Source organism: Mus caroli, unplaced genomic scaffold, assembly GCF_978045245.1.
Source record: "Mus caroli unplaced genomic scaffold, Mus_caroli_1 scaffold_2, whole genome shotgun sequence".
Taxonomy (NCBI): domain Eukaryota; kingdom Metazoa; phylum Chordata; class Mammalia; order Rodentia; family Muridae; genus Mus; species Mus caroli.
In genome coordinates this window covers 111122373-111142585 of record NW_028227257.1, presented here as the reverse complement: position 1 = coordinate 111142585, position 20213 = coordinate 111122373, and the positions used below count along the sequence as shown (strand labels likewise).

Genomic DNA, 20213 nt, shown 5'->3' with positions numbered 1-20213 from the left:
TACAATTAACTCCCTTATATCAAACCTCAATACACACTATACTTGAACTAGAAAGATTCAATGTATAACTTCCTCTGCTACGACAAGATACAAGCGTTATTTTATACTTGACCGAAACCAAAAGGCTGGAAAGTTATTATAAATATATAATATATAAATAAACATACAAAAATAAAGAAAATATCTAATAAAATAAACAAACAAACATGCATGCATACATACAAAGATTGTGCCCCCCACCCAAGACAGGGGCCCACTACCTAGTAGTTCAGGAAACTTTTAACTTCTAATTCTCCTTCCCCCTACCCACCAAACATAGAAGTTAATCTGAGCACACAAAGACTAAGACTGAAATTCAGAGTGCATTGGGCAAACACTTCTTTCCTAAACAGGTATCATTCTTGAAATAAACTTAGAGTTGAAAAGAAAAATATTGCATTGCATAAATAAATGTGAAAATACCATAATAAGTTTCACATTGGCATCATTATTAGTAGATCATAAACATTTCACGTGTTATCATATTTACTCCCCCACCCCCCAAAAAAAACACTCTCAGGTAGATAAGAATGAGATCATTATTAACACTTTACTGCCTAAAAAAAAATTAAGATCTAAAGAATTGTAACGATTGCTTGATGTCATAACTCCAGAAAACAGGACAGAAGGGCAGAAGACCATGCCCAATGACAAGCACTGTTCACTTTTCTCTTCATTTTGCCAAGATCTTTTAGTGCCCACTGCATATATTGTCTACAGGAGATACCAGGTCAGGAGCTGGGTATGTAGAGATGAATTTGGTTCAGTCTCCAAAGGGCACACAATTAGAAGAGTCATTCGAACAACTAGCGGCAAAAGGCATGTAGCATGTGTCTAGAAGCGCATATAAAATGCTATTGCCTCATGGTGGGTTTTTGTGGGACTCTGGCAGAATGTCACAGCAGTGACGTCGGTGCTCAGAAATCTGCCCCATGCCATGGTAGAAAGGAAGGACAGCAGTGTGTGCAGACAGGGGGTTTAAAATACAAGGAGAGGTGGGGAGAAGCTTCAGTGGGAAATCAAGAAAACCTGACGGGGACCCAAGTACACTGTGAAAATCCAGGGGCGCGCTGGGCAGGAGCCTGCCCTTCCAATCAGGCAACAAAACTCCACTCGATATGAAATGGCAATCCCCACAAATTCACCATCCAAGAATCAAGAAAACCAATGCAATGACCAATGGTTGTGAGTCTCATACTCACTGAGGCCTATGCCCTCGGGGTCCCAGTCGTAGTCAATCGTTTGGATATGTTCCTCCTCTTCCAGATACTCTGAGAACTTCTCGGAGGAGATATTGTACTTCCGGATGCGGACGTTCTCAGGCAGGAGCAAGAGAGGAGGGCTTCCTATAAACAAACAGAGGGCTGCTTTGTCTCTCTGAATGCCACTGAGATGTTTAAGAAGTAGGCATGAAATGCACTATAGGTGTTTCCCTTGCGGGCAGGGATGAGGAGGAGGGAGAAGGACGAGTTACTTTTAGAGGAATCTGACCCTCACAGCTGGCTACCCTTGAACTCAAAATCCAGATGTAAGCATCAGTTTTATGTTTTAAAATTAATTTATATATGTGTTTATTTACTTGTCCCCAATGGCAGTTTAGACAAGACGACCTCAAAAAAAGAAAAAAAGCCCATTTTTACCCAAGTGTTTCCCCCACCTACTGATAAGAACTAGATAGACATGGAGACTCACGAAGAAATACAGTTTTCAAGGTCCTGCTGAGAGCATCCCAGGGAGCTCTCTGCCCTGGCTCTTGACTGACAGGTTTTGTGATTGTCTTAACAGATAATCACCTCCACAGCCCAATTTAACTGCTGGCTAATGAGAGGCAAGACAGCTTGTTCTTGGATTTTTAGGTTTTGTTTTGTTTTTTAAACTCTTTCGACGGTGACTCATCCCAAAATACTTCTCTAAAATTTTTAAATTTTAATTTACTTGCAAAATGTCAATCAAATGTAATTTAAGTGACTTTTAAAAGTTCATTTCATATATTTCCTCAGACTTGACATTATGCTTTAGATGAATATTCTAATTTATTTCAGCTATTCCCTTAGTTAAAAGATTTAAACTTTTTTCCTTTAATTTGCTACTTAGTTGCAGGACCAGCTGTTCAAATGACCTCACTCTCGTTTCTGTTCTCAAATGCTTGACAGCCATGCACCTTAAACACCAGCTTAGGCTATGTGTAGGGTAGACCTTCCGAACACATGTTCTCGATACATTTCTTAAAGTCTAGAACCAAGCTGGGCGTGGTGACACATGCCTTTAATTCCAGCACTTGGGAGGCAGAGGCAGGCAGATTTCTGAGTTCGAGGCCAGCCTGGTCTACAAAGTGAGTTCCAGGACAGCCAGGGATACACAGGAAAACCCTGTCTCCAGATAGATTAAAAAAAAAAAAGGAGGAGGATGAGGAAGAGAAGGAAGAGGAGGAGGAGGAAGGAGAGGAAGAAGAGGAGGAAGGAGAGGAGGAAGAGGAGGAGGAGAAAGAAGGAAGAAAGGAAGGAAGGAAGGAAGGAAGGAAGGAAGCAAGGAAGCAAGGAAGCAAGGAAGGAAGCAAGGAAGGAAGCAAGGAAGGAAGGAAGAAGAAGCAGAGACTATGAAATGTGGAAATTAATTTTCTGGTATGTCAGTACTGATGTCCCCCAGAGGTGACTTGTTCCAAACATGAACCCATCGTACCATCAGCTGCACAGCGTTCTCCATAGTGGGTACTCATAGACTTGAAGCCATCGACACAGAAACATTCATAACTTCCTTTGCTGTTTCGGCAGCTCTGGGGGCAAATGCCAAACTCCTCACATTCATTGATGTCTGCAGGCAAAATAAAAGCCAAGAATGCAACACATATTCTGTCTCGTTCAGAATTAGACTTCCCAAGCAATGAGAACCAAGAAGAGTGTACATGAGACCAAAATATGTTGAAGACGTTCCACAATAAAAAAGAAAACTTCAATGGATAGCTACTGAGCCTAAAGTCCCCAAGCTGGTCAGCAGTGGACAGAGGGCTATTTTAACTAAAGCTGCATGACTTCACGCAAATGTTTCCTTGCTAAAAACATCTGCATGGTCGATATTTGGCATTGCTTCCCTTCTGATAACTAAACAGCTTCAAGAAGAGTCACCGATTTGGTGTAACAACTGACCTGCTTAAGTAACCATAAGAATTCTTTAAATCATCTCTGATGGGTTGGAAAAATAGCTTTATGGTAGATTGCTAGGTTCAGTCCCTAGTATAGAACGACATATGAATTAGACACAGTAATATACATGATAAAAGAGACCTAAAATCGCAGGCATCTCTCGTCTTGATGAGCTACCTTCTGAGCCCATGCCACAGAACTTATTTTATGCGTTGCCTAAGTAGGTATGTAATAAACACATGGGTTTTGACAAAGACATTGAGATTTTTGACTTCTGGTGGTTTTAAGCAGTCATTACCACCAAAACCTCCTTTATTGACACTGTGCACCAAAATGACAACACCAGGAGGTCAACCCATTAAGGAAATAACACAGTGGCTTAACTAAAAGGCAATAGGTGGAAAACCTAAAACAAACAAACAACAAAAAAAGCAAAGTTCTCTAAATAACAATGGAAGGAAAAATGTTCTACCTTGACATGAATTTTTGTCCAAAGTACTAGGTTTGAACCCAGGTCGGCAGGAGCAGATAAATCCTCCATTGCTTAACTGGGTGCAGTTCTGTTCACATATTTTTTCAGCACATGTTCTATTTTCTCCTAGATCTGGAAAACAAAATCTCAGCATCATAAGTGAAGGGTACAACAGGTCAGCCACAAGCACACAGATACATGACCAACTATGCAGCACCTTCAGATGATCCTTTTCCAGAAGCCCTGAAATGAGAGGGGACCTTTGTTCTGTCTGTAAAAGGCCTGGATGTTCTCTACACAAATGTGCAATGGTCCCACCATATACAGCACTACCAGGCTCAACCTCAGACACAGTGTCCAAAACCAGAGTCAGAAATTATGAAACCAGAGATTCCACAGCTAACATTGCATGTTCTTGCTCATTCATCTAATGCAATTAGGTAGATAGATAGTATGTATATTTTATACACACACAAACTCTGTGTGTGTGTGTGTGTGTGTGTGTGTGTGTGTGTGTGCTCGAGAGACAGACAGACAGACAGACAGACAAACTGTGTGTGTGTGTGTGTGTGTGTGTGTGTGTATGTGAGAGAGAGAGAGACAGACAGACAGACAGGTTAGAACAAAATTACAGTTATAATTTTGCCAAGTATTAACTAATTAATTGAAAGGGTAGCTATCAAGGTGTAGTAATATGCAACCATATTATGCTCTTTACATACACAAAATGCTTATAACAAAGACTGACTGAATTCCCAACAACTACACATTCTTAAATAAGTTCAGGTTTCCTTTTATATTTTTCAATACAGTTTACTGTTTGTATCTGTCAAGGAATTTGTCTAGTTCATATATAAAGCCTTAAATTAGTATATATAACAGAAATCTTAGAATATGTATATATCTTAAACTACTTTAACAATACTCCTGTTTGACCGCCATTGTCGTTTAGTGGTAAGGAATTTACCCAGCATTCAGAAGGCCCTGAGCTCCATCACCAGCAACACAGAAAATAATCAATACAAATAACATTCACATCTTTTTTTACTGTTACTTTATTAATGAGTTTCCCCTAGGAAGGGATAAAATTATGCACTAAGATTTGTGATTAAGGATTATAGCACTGATAGGTTTTTTTTTAAAAGCATAATTATATTTTCAACATTAAGGAAGAAGAAATACTGTACTATCTTAAATCTCTAAGTTAGCACTGAGACACCATCAGTGATACAGAAAATGATAGCTTGTGATATGACACGTTATAATTTGTAAGATATACTTCATTTTGAGACATGTTAAAATATAAAAGGAAGCATATATCTCAGAAATGAGGAGTTTTGATTATTTATATTAAGGGTTGTTATGAAGAGCCAAGGTTTCAAATGATACTTTACTGTGGGAAATATCTAAAAACAAATGGAAAAAAGATTGTTACATTGCTTAAAATAGTATATTAAATGTAGAAATTAATGTACAAAAAAAGAGTAAACCTTTCTTGGTTTTCGGATTCAGAGAAATTCATTTCTTCTGGTGCTGGGGATTGAACCTTGAGCCTTCAACCTTGGGCTTTTGCACATGCTAAACATGCGTGTAACTCTACAACATGAATATGAGCTACACCCAGCCTCTACTTATTAACATCTCTAGACTTTATTGCCTTTATAATACAGCAAAAGATGATCAATAGTTTGTTTGTGTTGGAGCTTGCTAAATGGCTATTCTTATCCCTAATTTTCTGGGTCTAGATTATCCAGGATAGATTCCTCACAGCTTGGAGTCTGTCCAAATTCTCTTTTCTCTTTCTTGCCTGGTGATCCTGTCCCTGGCAATCTCTACAAGTCACCAATTCCTGTCATTGCCAGCTTTCTTTCATCCTCTGTCACCTACTCCCAAACTCAGGTCGTTCGGAGAAGCTGAAGAAGCTGGGGCTAGATAAGGAAGTGGTGAGCGGCGTTTGCCTCAGGAGTTAAGCCTCGTCTACCTTTCAGATGAAACGTGTTTCAGTCACAGGCTTGTTATTATTTTAGCTAAAGGAGACTTCTATTTCTTATGGCATAATAAAGCTATTCGTCTCTATATTTAGGATAGACTAAGAACATTGAGTTTCAAGAGTAGGAGAATGCCACTCAGTTTACCACTGCCTGAAAATTACAGCCATGAAAGCTTAGAAGTCTGAGCTGCCAATATCGATCTATTTCAAAATAAATAAACCTCCGCAAGTTTTCTAATTCTTCTCGAGAAGGTTTCAGTGTCTCTAGGAATTTTTTCATATGTTGGCAAGCTTGTTGTGATCCTCTTTCCAATGCCATAGTATCTCTACAGGGAACTATTCTCTTAACTCTACCACTGGACTTTGTGATCCTCTCAGCTCTAAAGTCCATCTGTAATTAAGAGGTCTGGAATGCAGAAAGATCTCCCTTGAGTGAATCATTAATCTTCCAAAGTAAGAGACCTTAACAAGAGCAGTTCTATGATAACATTTAGAATGGAAAATTTCCATACAGCTTCTTTCATTTGAAGACCAGGAACATCTAGCCATCACCTTAATCCACGAAACAGTGACATTAAGGCTAGGCATGCAGCTTAGTGTCAGAGCAGTTGCCTAGCAACCAGCTTCTACAAACATAAGCATATGGCTCTCTGTTTATAAGACAGTCTATCTAGCTTCCAGCTTATATATATGTAAAAAAAAAGAAGAAAAAAAGGAATAGAAATATCACAGGAATAGCAAGTTACTCTACCTTTACAATTACAGAAATGTTATCTGCAGCCTGACTTCAGCTTTATAATTTCCTTTATAATTGAATGGTGCTAGGAAAATTTACATGTCATCCCATGACTGAACTGGGTTTCGGTGCTCTGAGCACACTCACATTCGAGGGATGCGTGTGTCACATGCACGTGATGCATAAGCAATGATTTCAGTCTGTATTCTAAAGTGTCATGATGCGCATCTTAATTTTTTTAGAAGCCCTATCTGTCTCATTGTATTCAATGATATGGAATGTAAAGGAAGGAAGAGATGGGGAGGTAGTGAGGGACCAAGATGAAAGAAGGTGATGGGCCTGGGGACCCCAGCAGTGGCATTATAAATAATTTTACACCTAGTTGAGCATGCCTTTAATTCCAGTGCGTGGGAAGGAGAGGCAGGTGGACCTCTGTGAGTTCAAAGACACTATGGTCTACATAGTGAACTCCAGGACAACCAGGGCTACATAGTGAGACCCTGTTTTGAAATAAAATAAAGAGGAAGATAAAGAAAAGGAATTCTACACCTCTGTCAAATGACAAGCCCATATCTGAATCACATCTAAAAAGAAGTTAATGCTATACTGCTTATTTCCTTTAACTAAACCATCTTTCAGTGAAAATCTTTATATTCAAGTATGGCTCTAAATACAGGCACAGGCAACAAGAGAAAGCCTCAGTTAGCCCAAGTCAAACTTGGAAAATCGCTAGCCTCCTAAAGCTGTTTACATACCAGTCTCTGTGTCAAGATCTGCCACCTGGCTTATCAAATTGTATCCAAAGCTTAATCAGGTCACTTCATTTTGACAAGCACTCCAAGTCCCTCTGAAAGGGTGAGATTAGTGGCAAGCCAAGTCAGTGTGGTCAGTTAGTAACTATCAAAAAGTCTTCTGGATGCCTGGGGGTATGTATGGTGGGGGCAATGCAGGAGGGAGTCATGTAATACCCAAGGAGTTGAAAACACATAACCAGTTAGGCGCTCTCAGTGTTTAAAGAGCTCCCTCAGAGGTCACTGGGATGACCTGAGTTCCATGTCTGGAGCCTATGGAAAGATGAAAATAAAGAACCATACCATACAATTGTACTCTGCTGTACACACACAGAGGCACATAGACTATGGCATGCCTGGGTACACGTATACACAGTAACTAGTTGGCTGATTGAAAGAGGTCAGACTGTGTCAACAATAGCACAACAGGTGCCTGAGGGCACCGGAGGCCACTCTCCTTGCCTGGAGTTCCATAGATACTTAATTTTTGCTTCTGTTAATCTCTTTGCTCCTCATCGAGTGACTTAAACTTCGAGAGCATCGGTATGGAGGTAGACAATCCCAGCCACCCATTGGGGCAGTAACAATTAAATAGTGTGCATATGAGCTAGGAAGGGATACCAAAGGTATGAGCTACTAATATAGCCTCAACCATTCCAAATGAACCAAATCCATCCCTTGATTATGTTAATCTCTTCCAACCCAAAGTCTTCCTCCTACTTAGAAGAAAAGAAAGAGCCACACATGATGGTACACACCTCTAATCCTAGCACTTGGGGGTGGAGGCAGGAGAATTAGAACTTGTAGGTGATCCTTGACGACACAGTGTTTGAGACCCATCTGGGTCATTTGAGGGTCTGGTTATTTTGCCATAGTGAAATATAAAAGGAACTGTTCACTTACTGCAACCAGTTTCATCAGAAAGGTCTCCACAGTCGTCCACATTATCACACACATAGTGCTGCGAGACGCAGTTCCCATTGCTGCACTTGTATTCGGTGTCTGTGCAAGGTTTGTGCGTTGGTTTTCTACCTGCAATGTAAGAACAAGGTAAAGTCAAAACTCCTCCTCACCAAAGCAGAATGCTTCACGTGTCCATTCACAGATAAATACATTGTTTCCCCACTTTTCCCTGGCTCCCTTGCAGCTAGTGACTAGTTCTAGTCATTGGGCTGTGTATTGGAAGTGACATATGTCACCCGTGGACTAAAGCCCACGTGCCTTCACACTGTCTCCTACGCTGAGGCTATAACCTTGGCGGTCAGGTGTGTCCGGTGGCTAGTACCAGGATGGACGCTGAGCCAGCCGCGCAGCCCTTTATACACACGAGAAAGAACTCTTTGTTGTATTAAGACTCAGAGACTCATTGGTGACTCAAAATTAATTACTCTGAGTAATATGGAATGATGAGAGAAGTGGGATCTTTCCCAATCGAAAGCTGAAAATACTTGGCATCAGCTTAGCAGTCAGGAGATCAAGGTTATTCATATGCTATGGCAAAGCAGTGGTGAGGAGGAAAGGCAGATCACGTGATACGGCACTTGGTATTCTAGGCAAAGAGGTTAGAAAAGAGTGTGTTAGAGTGCCCAGCCCGTCCTTACTCAGCATAGGTGCTTAAGAGGGAAGGTTAGTGGAGGACTGGTTGTTATATTAACAACAGGAATGCAAGAAAATAAGGGCAAAACCCTTTGCAGTATGGGACAAGCTGACCACATGGGAGCCCCAAGTAGGGAGAATTTGTGGGTTAAAAGGCTCTAGGATGCACAGGCCAAATGACACCAAGGTTTGACAAAATGTCCTTTTTTTTTTTCCCTAATGGTGGAAAAATGGCTGTGAACTGCTACAAAGGTGTGTGAGAAAACAAGAAAGGAGACAGATAAAAGAGCTTTCTCGGAGGAGCATCACTCAGTGAGGTTGTCTACTGTAGAACTGAATAGAGGAAAGCAGTTCAAATTCCTTCTAGGTTCCTGAGAAGAGTGCGTGGCTGAAAATGCCAAGGTCATAACTCTTTGTTTCATCATGAAATTTAAGTGTGAATTAAAAATATGATTCAGGAAAATTATAGCCTGTACATGCTTTTCTAGGTGTGATATTTTGACAGTGAGAAGAATAGGTCCAGAACAATGACGTCTAATAGATGAGGATAGGGACTGGAGAGATGGTTCAGTGGTTAAGAGCCCTGACTGCTCTTCCAGAGGTCCTGAGTTCAATTCCCAGCAACCACATGGTGGCTCACAACTATCTATACGGGACCTGATCCCCTCTTCTGGTGTGTCTGAAGAGAGCAACAGTGTACTCACGTGCATAAAATAAATAAATAAATCTTTAAAAAAAAGTTGACCAGGAAAGAAATTCAAGAATTGACACCTTAAAAACAATAATGATTTTAAAGATAATCACTCAGATTGGTGAATGAAAGAAGCTATTCATAATGCTTCAAATAAAAGATATACTCATCAGCTCATTACCATATGGCTAGGAATATAAAAATGTTCCCAAGTGTTGTTTCTTTCCTATTTCTTGTTCAAAAGCACACTCTTAAAATGGATGTATCTACCTATAGAATTCCTTTAGAGCATTATAGCTTTGGTATCAGCGGGATACTAAACAACTGATTCCATCATAGTAAATATCATTCTCTTTAAGGTAGTGACCTCGATGTATTTACAGTTTACAGAGGGTTAAGATGCAGTACATTGTGTTTTACTGTGCATCATTAATCAAAATCTTTATTTCTTTCTTGAAAGGAGTCTTGGCCTCCAACCTAGTACAAGTGAGTGACATTAGACAGCTGTCCATCCCCTAAGGAGGGCTCATCATATGGAGAGGAAAGCCAACAAGGCTATAGGGCTAAAGAGGAGGGCCAGAGTCTAGGAAGCACAAGAGGAAGAGATGTTCCTCACAGAGAGGCATCCTGATCTACCCAAATCCCTTCTGATTCAAGTGGGGCCTTCACAATATCTGCACAGGCTGAATATATTCATGGTCTGGTATCTCCATGCCTTAAGAGCATGCCGAGGTGCTGTTAGGTATTGACTTGAGTAAAACTCAGGTTTTTCTCAGATCAATGTGGCATCCTAGTCCAGAACTGTTACTGGCAAAGAGTCTAATTTATTCATTCCAAGTAAAATGAAATAAAATTTCTGTCATGCTTTTATTGGAAAAACTAGCTACTTGTTCCCATTTTCTCAGTGGTTTCTTTCTAAGCAAACTTGCAAAAAACTGGTCAGCTCTCTCAATAGAGTAACTTTTAAACAAAAGTATGATTTCTGATATTTAAATGTGAAATACAGCCAGTTTCAAGTTTTTCTCTTGAACTAATCTAAGGATGGAGAGATGGATCCGTGGTTAGGAGCACTCTTTGAGACCCTGGATTCAATTCTCAGCACCCACAAAGCAGCTCACAACTCTAACTCCAGTTCTAGGGGACCTGACACCCTCTTCTAGTCTTGGGTTGGGCACCAGGGATACATGAGATGCAGGCAAGATGCCCAAACATATAAAAAAAATAGTAAAATAATATACTTTTTAAAGATATCACTTCATTTTTCTCCTCTGCGAAATGGATTTCCACATCCAGGAAGGATACCGGGTTAGCTATGTTAACACGGTGGCACCTTATTTAACATGATCTTTTCAGCTGAGCATTAGAAGAAATATACATTTACATGCCAGATTAGCAATTAGCGACTGTAGGTTGTGAAGTCCTCATCTTTGACAACAATTAACAATTAACTTTGTGGAGTATGACTCAAGCAGTACTTGGTCTTTTCTCTCATTTTTCTAAAAAACATGAAAGTATCTTACTTAAGTGCCTAAGCAAAGATTAAAATATAAGGAGTCATCAACATCTTCCTCAGGGGAGATAGGAAGGATAGGGCAGGCTGGTGTGTGAGCAATGTACGCGTTCACACTGTCTGTGATTCACCACTACAGGCACAAAGCAAGCCTCTCCAGGACCATTGGAAACCCCGAGGAAGATCTCAAAAACAGCTAAGGACCCAGGATTCTGCCTTCTCCTTTTCCCATTCTGCTTACAGTGTTCTTCTTTCTCGTCGCTTCCATCTCCACAGTCATCCACACCATTGCACAGCTGGTGGCCGTAAATACAGCGACTGTTGTCACACCGGAAACGCTGTGGTGACTCACATGGAACATTGACTAGGAAATAAAAAACGAAGCTACAAGTTAAAAGTAGAAGTGACAATGTCTAAAACCTCCAGGCTATCCCAGTGCCAGGCTCACTTCATTCACTCATCACTCATTCATTCATTCACTTGCTCATTCAATTAATCAACAAACATGTCCTGAGTCTCAGATACACATTACAACACTGTTTCAAGTGCTAGGTAGATCCTAGATATAGAGAGGTGCAAGAGAGACACAGTCTTCACTCTCATGGAACTTGAGTCAGACAGGAACAGACTTTACATACAGAAGAAGCTATATAAAAATCTCTGTGGCTAGGGCACAGAACAAGGAGGACATATGTGTTAAGTCATGAAGTTGGAAAAGCCATTGAGATTATATAGGAGTCATCCTAACAGTCAGGAGACCACAGTTTCGTCCTTCTGATTGTGATCTTTAAATATCCATAGCATGAAGTCTTCATTTCATCCTGTCTAGCAGCGACTTATGCAGCTGGGAAGAACAGAAGGGTCACACCCAGGCACTGGAGACACAGTCCTCTCTGCATATACCAACATGTCAGTGAACTCCCATGATGGTTAGTGTTAATGGATTGGGTTAAGTGGGAAAGTGAGTTAAGCACTGGCATCATTGCTCCCTTCTTATGGCTCTGGGTATACAATAACCAATTACTTCAAGCTCTTGGTGATGTGAACCCCCTGCCATCGTGGACTGGAACCTGAACCTGTCTTCAAGTTGCTTTTTTGCTACAACAACAACAACAAATGAAACTGAGACATCCATATATGTAAGTCAATGAATCCCACATAAATCTGTGTTGTTCTTCTAAATGGAGGACTTGAATTATTTGGTTTTCTGACTTTCCATCAAAGACAGATATCAAAAGATGACCCTTGTAATTAGGCTCCTTTAGAGGAAAGGAGGAGTCGACCCCCAGGGCTGATTCTTGAAAATACTGTTAGGGAAACTACTATTTGAATTATTTGCTGTGAATGGCTGGTACAGACATTAGGAAAGAACATGGAACATTTGTGTGAGTATGTGGAATGGTGTATGTGTGTGTGTGTGTGTGTGTGTGTGTGTCCTCACCTCTCTAACATTTAATTTTATTTGCTATGACAGATTTTGCCTTACAGAAAGAAATAACTTCCTAAGTGCTTCTGAAATTTTGAGTCACAGGGCAGCACTGGAAGGCCATTGTGAAAATACAACAATCACTGAAAGAGGAACTCTGACATCACACTCAGTAATCCCATCTCTGCACAGAGAATGAGTAGGACGGTGCAGGAAGAGAATGGAAGTGATAGGACTTTGGAAGCATTGTTGAATTAGAGCCACTTCACTGGAGCCATCGGAAGATTTCAGGCAGAAATGTCCCTGGGTCCCTTCTGAAACTGTAACTCCCTTCTGAATTGCTTGGAAAGTTTCTTCCTGAACTCCTGGGCCACTCAAGCCTAGCCAAGCAAATTTGCATTTCTCTTGTTTTCGACCAGTGATACCACCATTCCCAGCCCAAGGGAGACACTGTGAGAATTACACTAGCCTCTCACCAGTGATCCAAAACAACTGCAGCTTCATTCACTTGGTGAAAATCAATAGTTCTTAACCAGGGACGAATCTAAAAAGCGCTGGAGCTTTTAAAACATAGGTATGGGGAGATGGACATAGGCTCAGAGATTAAGACTACTTGTTGCTGTTCCAGATCACCCGGGCTCCATTCCTAACATCTACAAGGGAGCTTACACCCATCTGTAACTCCAGTTCCCGGAGATCCGATGCCCTCTTCTGGCTTCGGTTAAGTTCAGTATAGTTCGTTCTACAGACAAAATACCCATACAATAGTCTTTTCTAATCTTATTTAAAAAAAGAAAGAAAGGAAGAAAAGAAAAACCACCCTTACAGATTCTGCCTCCGTGAGCTTAAACCAAGCCAGAACATCTGTTATGATTCTGGCCTGTCCACACCACAAACAAAAAAAGTATCTATAATGGTCCTGAATTATTATATAAAGGAAGTGGTTTCAAGAATCAAGTCTTCAGGTTTTACACAAGAGCTCCAAGGGGACAAGGAGGGGGTACTTCAAGGATGGAGAGGAGAGCTACAATTTACGCCTCTTCTTCCTCCTCTTCCTCCTCCTCCTCCTCCTTCCCACCTCAGGACCTGTGCACTTCCAGTTTCCATGTTTGCTACAGCCTATATATTTAAAATCTTGGCTGTTAACCTAACTTTCTCAGGCTCCAGCTGGAGAACTGAAGCAAGAGGACTAAATGAAATCACCAGGATTGATTGCTCACCAATCAGGCCTCAAGACTACACACCTGCCCTCCACGCTCACACGCCGCATAGAATGAACACTGATATATATGGCCAAGCAAGGAACTGTCCTTTCAGCCCCTCCCTCGCCCTCTTACAACACAGGTGGATCTCCTCATCAGAACCGTCGACACAGTCATTTTCCCCATCACATATCCAAAATGACTGGATGCACACGTGGTTTTTACATTCGAACATGGCAGCTGGGCAGTAGGTACCATTGGGAAAGCGAGTTGCTGTTGGTAAGAAGGGGACACATATAAAACATTAATGAGATAGACATATACGATTTTACTCACTTTATGAAAATCAATAGCTCTTAACCAGGAATGAATCCAAAAAGCTCTGGAGAGCTTTTTAAAAAGTGGTTATCGGGAGCTGGAGAGATGGCTCAGAGATTAAGAGTTCTTGCTGCTCTTCCAGAGCACCCAGGTTCCTTCCATTCCTAGCACCTACATCGAAGTTTATAACAATCAGTAACCTGAAGTTGGATCTCCCTCAACACCTGCTATTGTGACTCTTCATTATTCACTACCCTGTTGCTGTGGCTTATCTATAAAAAGGGATGTAAATGTCTTTGGCCGGGTGTAGTGGCACACACTTAATACTAGCACTCGGGAGGCAGTGAGAGGTGGTTCTCTGAGTTCGAGGCCAGCCTGGTCTACAGAGTGAGTTCCAGGACAACCACAGTTACACAGAGAAACCCTGTCTTGGAAAACCAAAAAGACAGGGAGCGTTTATGTCTTAAGGGCAAGACAGTTCTCTGAACCCAGTTTTCAGTGACACAAATCATTACAGAGAGAACACTATACTGTGTCTCTCTGGCCAATCGCCACTTGCCACATGTATCAAAACTGTCTTTCCCATCATCTTTGATTGTCTCCCTGAACTTCAAAAAGCGGCAACTGCATCATCAAAAGTCTATTGTAAATAACTACTGCACGACCACTATAAACAACTAGGGATCCTAAGTCCACTGGGAAATAATGACTCAGGCAAACTCAACGTCATGAGTAGGCTGAAGAGAACATACTTAGGCTTTTAAACTAAGAAGTGGGTTGTGTCTAAATTGCCCTTCCTATGCACTGAAACACACAGAACCTCAAGTGAGCAGGCACTTACGGCAAGCGGACTCATCCGAAGCATCCAGACAGTCTGCTCTCCCATCGCATGCCAACGCCTTGGGCACACAGTGTCCACTCGTACACTGAAAATGTTCAGGATGGCACGTCTTCATCTCTGAAGAGAAAAGATCATAATTCTCAGAAGAGCTCATGGAACTGGGCTCACAGAGGCTACTGCTCCTTTCCTATCCATAACCCATGGCTGACTCATAGTGAACTCTCGCTACCGTTAGTAAAATAGACAAACTCATAATTCAATTTCTCCATTCAGCATACGGAGAGGAATACTCCTATGGCCCTGTAGGGTAACCTCGGCTCTTAAATTCCTCCTCAAATTCCTCCTCAGAAATAATAGTTTCAAGGTTATATGATGTCACCCATACCCACCATTTAATCAGTTTTAGAGCGTCTGTCCCAATGCTCCGTGTTCTATCCCAGGGTCACAGGTACCCTTCTTATCTTCCTATCACTATGATCAGACTATTGTAAGTTAAACATAAAGAACGGAAAGTGCAGATGGCATCATGTTAAGTGGAACTTTAACATGACAAAAATTTTATGTCATTGCACAGTAAAGAACTTATCAACACTGGTTTACAAAGTCTCCACAGCGTCACAGTATAAGATTCTGTGTGCCCTGATAGTTACCACAGTCCCGTTCATCTGAGTTGTCTCCACAGTCATTTTCTTGGTCACAGACCCATCGAGAGGGGATGCATTGCTGATCAGCACATCGAAACTCGCTCTCTGTGCACTCCCGAGGAACTGAAAAGGAGAGGCACCAGGCTATCAGTGTGCACCAGGAATCCTACCTGGGGAGCTAGCCTGGGCCCATGGGTACCTAATTCTGTCCTGTGGTCCAGTCACATTCTAAAACAAAATCTTATGCCTCGCTGGACATGGTAGCACAGCCTTTAATCCAATACTTGGGAAGCAGAGGCCAGGCTGGTCTACATACTGAGTTCAAAGACGGCCTGAGCTACATAGTGAGACCTTGTCCCAAAAAAAAAAGGGGGGGGACACCAAACAAACAACTGCCTCAATTTCAAATCCATAAAGAGTTTTGCAAAACTCTTGCTACACATTGAATATGACAGTATTCAATGTGAACTTTATTATCTTTATTATCTCATGTACCTACTAGTAGTGAGACTTGAACCTAGGACATCATCAATGAAGGACAAGTGTTTTAACACTGAGCTACATTCGTGGACTAGATCTATACACACATATATACATACATATATGTACACACACATACACACACACACACACACAGACATCATGTATATATGTGGTCTCACTATGTTTCTCAGGCTGGCCTTAAACTCACACTATCATCCAAGGAAGGCCTTGTGACCTTCCTCTTTCTGACTCCCACAGGACTGAGAAGCACCTCCTAGAGCACTCTTGTGTAACAAGTCTTAGGTGGTTGACACTGCTAGATGCAATCAAGACCCTGATTCTCCGGAATGCCTCTAGCCAAGGCTGAGGACTTCTGAAACATAACTAAAGTTGAAAAGGTTATACTTAAAAAGAAACTTGAAATTGAAAACATACCATGAGCCAGTGACGACAAATGATGACTGGGGCATATTTTCTAAACACGCCTTCCCATTCAAAACTAAATACTGAGTTTGGCATGCTCAGTCTAGGTCTCTGGCTTCCTCCCCTCAGGTTCAGGTTCCATTGCTAAGTCATTACACCTGCTACCAAAACATCACCTATACGCACGCTCACGTGCGCGCGTCTGTGTGTGTGTGTGTGTGTGTGTGTGTGTGTGTGTGTGTGTGTGTGTAAAACTCACCAAAGTAGACTTGATTAAATATCCCCTTCACAGATACCTTCTCCCAAAGCTTGCCTGATTAGCATTTCAGGAAAATATATACTTCTGTATCCCAGAGAAAAAGGCCCAACAAACTGACATCTCACCCTCTGAGGAGGAATGGATGAATTATATAGACAGACATCCCAGGCCCTGTGGCTCATGGGGTCACAAAATCCTAAGCACACTCACCACAACTTTCCTCGTCTGAGTTGTCTCCACAGTCGTCAATGCCGTCACATTTCCAGCGGAGAGGGATGCAGTGGTGATTTCCACACCGGAAATCCCCAGAAGGGTGACACGGCACCGATTCTACAAAGCACAATCATGGTCAAGACTTCGTAAACTAGGGTCCCCGCCTCATGTTGACAGAGTCTGAGAATTTCGTTTCCATCTTCTTGAAGCACCCAGACACTGGGATGTCCTCTGTTAGCTAACCCTAACCCATCCTCTATTTTGAAAGTAAATTTATTACCTTGCGGGAGGAAAAGTATCTTTTGACTGCCTTGCCTGCCTCTGCATCAGGGATTAAAGAAAGGCATGTGACTGGCCATTATTACCTTTTATAGAAACTATTCTAAAAGTAAAATATAATATCAAGTTTTTAATTGGCAACAAGATGCTAAAACTTTTTCAGAGGCTTAAAATGGAATCATTTGAACATTCTATTACACCACCTTTAGTTTTTTAGAACTAGTGTCATTAAGATAACTCATTATCTTTTTTTTTCTTCTCTAAACTATACATTCAGACGCTTTGGTTTCAAGAGACAGTATATACTTGATTTTGACAATTTCCATTAAATTTGTCCCTTTTTTTGCCTACATTTTTTTCCATGTTGCCAGAGTGACTACAGCTGCCTACTAGATGATTAGGAAAGTCACAAAGACACTTAGAATATGATGGTCATGAAATAATACATCCAGATTTGGAAATAACTCTTTTGTGCCATATTGTACCTACTACCATCTGTGAGATCAGACAAGCTGTTTAGACATGTCACGTATGAATAAGGACTGTACATTTGGAAGAAATTAAACATGCTCCTAACATCTTTTTTTTATTAGATATTTTTTTGATTTACATTTCAAATGTTATTCCCTTTCCTGGTTTCCCCTCAGAAAACTCCCTTCCCCTATCCTCTCCCCCTCCCCCTGCTCACCAATCCACTCACTCCTGCTTCCTGGCCCTGGCATTCCCCTACAATGGAGCATAGAGTCTTCACAGGACCAAGGGCCTCTCCTCTCATTGATGACCAACTAGGCCATCCTCTGCTACATATGAAGCTGGAGCCATGAGTTTCACCATGTGTACTTTTTGGTTGATGGTTTAGTCCCTAGGAGCTCTGGGGGTACTGGTTAGTTCATATTGTTGTTCCTCCTATGGGGCTGCAAACCCCTTCAGCTCCTTGGGTCCTTTCTCTAGCTCCTTCATTGGGGACCCTGTGCTCAATCCAATGGATGGCCTGTGAGCATCCACTTCTGTATTTGTCAGGCACTGGCAGAGCCTCTCAGGAGAGAGCTATATCAGGCTCCTGTCAGCAAGGATTCTAACATCTTAATGATATTGTCTCTAACTTATCTGCTTTGGGACCAGATGTCACTTAAGATGACATGAATTAAGTTCCCCCAATGACCCCAAGTTCCTTTCCAGAGGTAAAGAGATGGGACATCTATCCTTATGAGAGCAGTGCTTGACACTGACATTCTCTTGCCCCTCCCCAGACCCCAGAGCCCTTCCTACCACAGCCTTGCTCGTCACTGTTGTCCCTGCAGTCATCAAAACCATTGCACACTGCCCACTGCGGGATGCAGCGGTAATTAGTTTTGCAGCTGAATTCTGTGTGGTTGTCACAGTTGTAAGCAGCAGTCACTGAAAAGGAAGAAATCAAGAAATGAGAGTGGAAGTACCAGTCTTGCTGGAAACAGCACCAGAAGGCTCCTCACTATGGTTATACAGAGGACTTGGTGCATGGAACTAACAATTACCACGTAACCACTAAACAGACACCTCCATTAGGTGTGATAGGTGTGATGTGTTCAATGAGCAGAACATTAGAGCCCTAACTTCTTTTGTTATCTCAGTCCCATTCATTAGGATTGTGATGTACTTTAGACTGGAAGGGATATGTAGTTTGAATGTAAATGACTCCCAAAGGCCCATAAAGAGTGCCACTGTAAGGAGGCATGGCCTTGAAGTAGGTGTGGCCTTGTTAGAGGAAGTGTGTCATGGTGGTAGGCTTTGAGGTATCAGAAGCTCAAGCCTGGCCCAGTATCATTCTCTCTTCCTGCTACCTGAGGATCCAAATATGGAACTCTAAGCTACTTCTCAAGCACCATGTCCTGTATGCTGCTGTGTACCCCTGAAACTGTAAGCAATACCCAATTAAATACTTTCCTTATGAGAGCTGCTGTGGCCACAGTGTCTCTTCACAGCAACAAAAGCCTGACTAAGGCAGGGCACGTACCTGGTTTGAAGTAAAATCCTTGAATTGCAATGCTGGTTCTGTGGTAATATGACCATGAACTTAACCTGAGCCTCACTCTATTTACCTGCAATGCAGAGGCCTCACCCTCCTGACCTCAGTGTTTCTCATATGGATCACGTGAGTGTTCCCTATCGTGCTCTGCATGGCTGGACAGCTCAGTGCCTTGCACAGGAAGTGTGGCCAAGGTCTGGTTACAAATAGAAACCACTCAACTATGCTCTATGTTGTAGTGATAGAGTTTGTAAGGAAAGACAAGAAAGGATATTTCCTTCTCTTACACTGGGGTAGAGGGACGTGTCCCCATCTGCTTGTCTACTGGCCTTGTTTATTTGCATGGGCCCACCCCAGGGAACTCACTGCATTCATGGGTGGGCTCATCAGAATAGTCTCCACAATCATTGTCTACGTCACACTTCCAGCTCTGCGGGATGCAGCGTCCATTGTTACACCTGAATTGGCCGGGCCTGCAGGTCCGGCTGGCACAGTGGGAAGGATCTTCATCTGAGTTATCCAGGCAGTCGTCCACGGAGTCACACTGCCAGTACTCAGGGATGCATCGCTTGTTGGCACACTGCCACTCATTGGCTTCACACCGGTGATGTTCTGCAAACAGGGCATTTGGTTACGAGTCGAGAAACTGTCAAGAATGGGAGCACCATGGGTGGGGTCCAGAGAAAGCCATTTTAACTTCCTTTCACTGGGTTTTACACTCTAGGGTAGTTCCTGGTAACATTGACGACTGCATGGAGACTTATTCTTATTTAGAATAACTAATAGGCTTTTATTGGACTTGTGAGTTCATGTCCTTTTCTTCACACAGAATTGGGGGCTAGATGCTAAACACACTTTCTAACTCTGTTTTCTATCATTTAATTGTTTTCAAAGTTTGTGATTATTGCTACTTTTGACACTCTTTTAGTTTGTCGTTGGGGAACCATATTACTAGAAGAGAAAACACAGTCTTCATTTAAAATGAAGAGAAAGAAAGATTCCTTTTCAATGTCAGCTCAAGGAGGATTCTGCAACCAGCACATAGAAGAAAACCAGCCATCTAGATAACTTATTATTGACCTTAAAGGTTCAAATTCAAATCCTCTATCAGAATACATACAGGGTTGGCCCTAATTTTTCTCCAAAATTTTTGAA

General features: G+C 41.8%; 1 protein-coding gene across 1 annotated transcript in view; it reads right to left on the bottom strand.

Moving 5' to 3' along the window:
• Positions 1 to 20213, bottom strand: part of Lrp2 (LDL receptor related protein 2) — a 164372-nt gene that overhangs the window by 15258 nt on the left and 128901 nt on the right. The window contains exons 56-66 of the mRNA XM_021184968.2: positions 19425 to 19670; positions 18323 to 18451; positions 16772 to 16891; positions 15403 to 15519; positions 14753 to 14869; positions 13729 to 13866; positions 11207 to 11329; positions 8072 to 8200; positions 3652 to 3783; positions 2719 to 2850; positions 1242 to 1385 (exon numbers count right to left, since the gene is read on the bottom strand). Of these exons, the coding sequence (XP_021040627.1) occupies positions 1242 to 1385; positions 2719 to 2850; positions 3652 to 3783; positions 8072 to 8200; positions 11207 to 11329; positions 13729 to 13866; positions 14753 to 14869; positions 15403 to 15519; positions 16772 to 16891; positions 18323 to 18451; positions 19425 to 19670 (1527 nt within the window). The remainder of the gene's footprint in view (positions 1 to 1241; positions 1386 to 2718; positions 2851 to 3651; positions 3784 to 8071; positions 8201 to 11206; positions 11330 to 13728; positions 13867 to 14752; positions 14870 to 15402; positions 15520 to 16771; positions 16892 to 18322; positions 18452 to 19424; positions 19671 to 20213) is intronic.